This window comes from Clupea harengus, chromosome 18, assembly GCF_900700415.2.
Source record: "Clupea harengus chromosome 18, Ch_v2.0.2, whole genome shotgun sequence".
In the NCBI taxonomy this organism is placed as follows: domain Eukaryota; kingdom Metazoa; phylum Chordata; class Actinopteri; order Clupeiformes; family Clupeidae; genus Clupea; species Clupea harengus.
The window spans coordinates 16167969-16172968 of NC_045169.1; the positions used below are offsets into that span (position 1 = coordinate 16167969).

The following is a 5000-nucleotide window of genomic DNA, read 5'->3' on the forward strand; positions in this document are numbered from 1 at the left end:
TTCCTACACAGTCCCGGTGCTGGGAATGGGGGAAGAAAACTAAGTAGTTACTAATATCAGTATTGGGAGTTGAAAGAGATATGAGCTGTCAGTATTGTCATAATGTTAATGAGTGGAATGGGACTTCAGTGGTCTCTCTCTCTTTCTCACACTCACACACACACACACACACACACACACACACACACACACACACACAGATCAAAGATGTGACTACAGTGACAGGTATTGAAGATTTTGCCGGAGCTTGTAGTCCTCTCCGTGTGAAGAGGAGAATAAAAATGTTCCTGTTGTGGGAACCCTTCATTATTACGCTCAGAGCTCACACATACACACACACACACACACAAGTACACATATGCACACACACACACACACACAAATACACAGGGTTTGCAGAGAGCCTCTGAGGTCAGTGGCTGAGAAAGGTCAATGTAATCCCATCATAGAAAGAAGTGGGGGGGGTGGGTTGGGAAATTAGGGTTCTTTCGGTTCTCTCTCTCTCTCACACATACACACACACACATACACACACACACAGACACACACACACACATATACACACATACACAGACACATACACACACACATACACGTACACATACACACACACACACACACACAGACACACACCCTGTGAGGGAAGCTCTTGCTTTTGTTCTTGGAATGCAAACATGCCAAAGGGAATGACTGTTGCTATGAAACATAAAGGGTGTGTGTGTAACACAGTGATGCCTGTGCTAGATCAAGACAAGCCAGGAATGTGGAGCCGTGTGGCTACACACTGTAGCACACTAACGCACACTGTTTTCCCCTTAGATCATTATCGGAGTGAGTCAGCTCATCTCAGATGTGGCCCTTGCTGGTAGTTCACGCTTCCAGGAGTCTCTCTCCATCATCAACAACTTCGCCAACAGCGACAAGGCCATGAAGGTGTGTGTGTTTGTGATTTTAAACATTATCATGTAGGTATTAGTCTGTGTGTTGGGTTGGAGGACAGTAGCATATGGAAAGACAAATATCTCAAAATTCTTAGTAAATGCAAATACCATGGTCCACAAATATGCAACAATTTACACATGTGTTTTTCTCTCCACACTCCTGACTTATAACTTCTCATTTGAATAAACAACCAATGGTTTGTACAAAGTAATTATTTGTAAATATACATCATACTTTGCATACTTTGAAATGTCATTTGTAAATCTGTAATTCTGGGTGAGAAGTGTTGAATCTGCATTAATGGATCATCTGACACACGCATTCATCCCAGCTTCCACTGATGTAATTTCGCTTCCTCGAGATCCACACACAAATGTGCTTCCCGTCCAATCACAGCCAACGTAGCGACCACTAGACACTTGCTTTAGTACGAGGCTGCAGTGTATGTAGCAGCCTTCGATTGTGGCAATGCCACAGCTAGTGCCGACAATTTCACCGTGAGGCTGAAATGGGTTATCAAACTGAGTCAACAAACTGAATATTTATCTACGGTTTGTAAAGCTATGCAGATAACAGTGCTGCACTTATTTAACTGCCAGGTAATCAATACATCTCCATCAATCAATTACTACATATCAATCCATTGAATGAAAACTAACTCAGTTATCTGACTGACAGCTGTGTGCAGTAGGCTTCTAATGCCTTTACTGAAGACCAGTGTTGTGCATGAACGCGTTCAAAAGAACGCGTTCATTGAACACGTTCATTATTATGAGAACGATGAACTGAACGCAACCTAATGACAAATAATTAATTTGAACGGTGAACACGTTCATATTATCTGAGGTCCGGCGCCACTGAGGTCTAGCTAAAATGTTACGGAATGTTTAGACGCTGTCTAAATTGAATGCTTGCACCATGTCGTTGCTCAGTACCCGTATCATTTCTGCGATGTAGCCTAACCTAAACCAACTAACTCGACTTTGCACTACATTACCCATGAATCATCGCAAACACATTTATACCAAACAAGCAACGTATTCCAAGACAACAGCTCTCGGTCTCATATAAAAATGGCAAGTGAAAGCGAAAACAGAGACGCAGACTCAGCGAGTACATCCGATGCACCTTATTATTATGTGCGGGATTTTTACACACTGTCTGATAAAGTTTCCGACAGTAAAAATCTCACCTTTCTGTGCAAATTATGTCCTCCTGAAAAATTAGCAATAATTTAAAACATTTATTTTAGGAAATGATAGCCTACATAGGCCTATGAAGTGCAGTTTATGGCAAGGGGTAGTGATGGATTTTTCTTTAAAAAACAAGTTAAGTCTTTCATTCTCACGTCCCACCTTAAAACTATGAAATTAACTGATCTATGAACTAGTTCAGAATTTAAATGGTGAACTATGAACGTGAACGATTCATGTTTACTTGTATGAACTGAATTTTGAACTAGTTCATGAGAGCTATGAACTTGCACAACACTGCTGAAGACTTAAGATAATGCTAGCTACAGGAGATAACTGTAGGCTTGAATGTAAAGTTATAATGATATAATTGTAATAATGGTTCTCCTAATACTCATCCACAGTGATGTGTTCACATATGTAAGCTTAAAACGATTAATAATATACACACACCTGTACCTTCTCAAACACACACACACACACACACACACACACACACACACACACATACATATAGGTGGGTAAATGAATGTCAGATTCCCATTGTGTGTGTGTGTGTGTGTGTGTGTGTGTGTGTGTGTGTATGTGTGTGTGTGTGTGAGAGAGCAGTCCACGGCATTTCCAGCGGAGGTGAAGGGCCTGACGAAGCGGATCCGTACGGTTCTCATGGCGACGGCGCAGCTCAGAGAACACGAGCGGGACCCCGAGATGCAGCTGGACCTGCAGTACAGCCTGGCCTGCTCTTACGCCAGCACACCTGAGCTGCGCCGCACCTGGCTCCACAGCATGGCCCGCGCTCACCTGAAACACGGAGACTACTCAGAGGTGTGTGTGTGTGTGTGTGTGTGTGTGTGTGTATGTGTGTGTACTTGTACCCACTCGTAAATGTATCTTCTATAATCTTCTTTCTCGGTCTAGTCTCACATGCCAACACTACACCCACATCTCTCCTTCACACACACACACACACACACACACACACACAAACCTGTTCTACCTGTTCACTCTTTTCATCTCTCTGCCAGCCTTCTGGAGTCTGTCAGCCCGTCATGCTCTTTTGACTCAATTATTCAGCACAAACTCAGCGACACTAATCTGAACCCTCAGAATGTCATGGTCTTTGTGTGTGACCAACTGCAATATGTGTGTGTGTGTGTTTGTGTGTTTGTGTGCATGTGAATATGTGTTTGTGTGCATGTGAATATGTGTGTTTGTGTGCATGTGTGCATGTGAATATGTGTTTGTGTGCATGTGAATATGTGTGTGTGTGTGTGTGTGTGTGTGTGTGTGTGTGTGTGTGTGTTTGTGTGCATGTGAATATGTGTGTGTGTGTGTGTGTGTGTTTGTGTGCATGTGAATATGTGTTTGTGTGCATGTGAATATGTGTGCGTGTGTGTTTGTGTGTGTGTGTGTGTGTGTGTGTGTGTGTGTGTGTGTGTGTGTGTGTGTGTGTGTGTGTGTGTGTGTGTTTGTGTGCGTGCCATTTTTCAGCCATGTTGACATAAAGGGCTTAGCCATGTGTTACAATTTGTTCATGACTACTGATAGGAAATAATCTGGGGTTTGCCTGGTCACGTGCAAACCCTGCCCATCCTATCAGCTGAGATGCTAATGCTAACTTCAGCGTGATCACACCTTTCTGGGTGTCTGCTAAACCCAAGGTATTACGCTGATGCTAATGCTAATTTACGTATTTTATGTCATCACTCTTCAGCTCAGTATAGCAAGCTGTTCCTGCATTTCTAGAGTGTCAGGGCCGGAGTCCCGAATCAAACCCAGGCCGCTGTCCAGTGACGGAACTCACCGAGCAAAGTAGTAGGACCAAAGTGCAGGATGTGTGACAAAATTTTCTCTTTCATTTTCTCAAACAAAAATAAGGAATAATCCAAAAAAGCAGACAATGGCAAAAAACAAAAGATCAGAAAAAGTCAACGCTCAGAAGTTTTAAATCAAAAACAGTTAACTAACAAGGGGCTCGGAATTCACAAAAGACTTACAAAACACACCGTTAATTCCAGCATGCTGGAATGACTGCGGCTGGAGACAAGGACACTCCAGACTAAGAACTTGAAACCAGAAACCTCGAAACATGAAACCGCAAAACCAGAAACCTCAAAACCAGAATTCAGAACAAAGCCACAGCCATGCGCCTGAAAATATAAATACCTGTCTAATTAGTCACATGACTCACTGAATATCAGGTGATACAGAAAATAGTGGGGAAACAAAGGCAGGAAGTAACGTAAGGTGCATGCAAACACAGTGTGTAATAGCCTGCACTGGCCACATGAGTGACCACTGTGGACACAGTGTATAATAACATACACAGGCTAGAGGAGTGACCACTGTGGACACAGTGTATAATAACATACACAGGCTAGATTAGTGACCACTGTAGACACAGTGTGTAATAACATACACAGGCTAGAGGAGTGACCACTGTGGACACAGTGTATAATAACATACACAGGCTAGATTAGTGACCACTGTAGACACAGTGTGTAATAACATACACAGGCTAGAGGAGTGACCACTGTGGACACAGTGTATAATAACATACACAGGCTAGATTAGTGACCACTGTGGACATAGTTCTGAAGTGCAAATAACTCTTTGCATCGAAGCAGAAGTCGAAGCAGATGTTTTCCTACTAAACATGTAAACATTCCTGAGAGGAAGAGGCATGTTAAAGGGCTGTAACTCCAATCGCACTCTTAGGACAGTTCTTCAAGTTTGTGTAGTGGAGTTTGTGTAGTGGAGTTTGTGTTTGTTGGCCGTGGGGGCCTTTCATTACTCAGCCCCTGAGCTTTGGCAGTTCTCCTCCACCAATGCCACTCTCAGTGACGAGGTTCTCCACCATTGACA

General features: G+C 43.0%; 1 protein-coding gene across 2 annotated transcripts in view; it reads left to right on the forward strand.

Annotated features, from left to right (window-relative positions):
- LOC116224561 (dedicator of cytokinesis protein 11-like) overlaps positions 1–5000 on the forward strand; it is a 36966-nt gene that overhangs the window by 13012 nt on the left and 18954 nt on the right. For both annotated transcript variants that reach the window (XM_031584689.2, XM_031584688.2), the window contains exons 11-12: positions 820–933; positions 2745–2960. In XM_031584689.2, coding sequence (XP_031440549.1) covers positions 820–933; positions 2745–2960 — 330 coding nt within the window. The remainder of the gene's footprint in view (positions 1–819; positions 934–2744; positions 2961–5000) is intronic.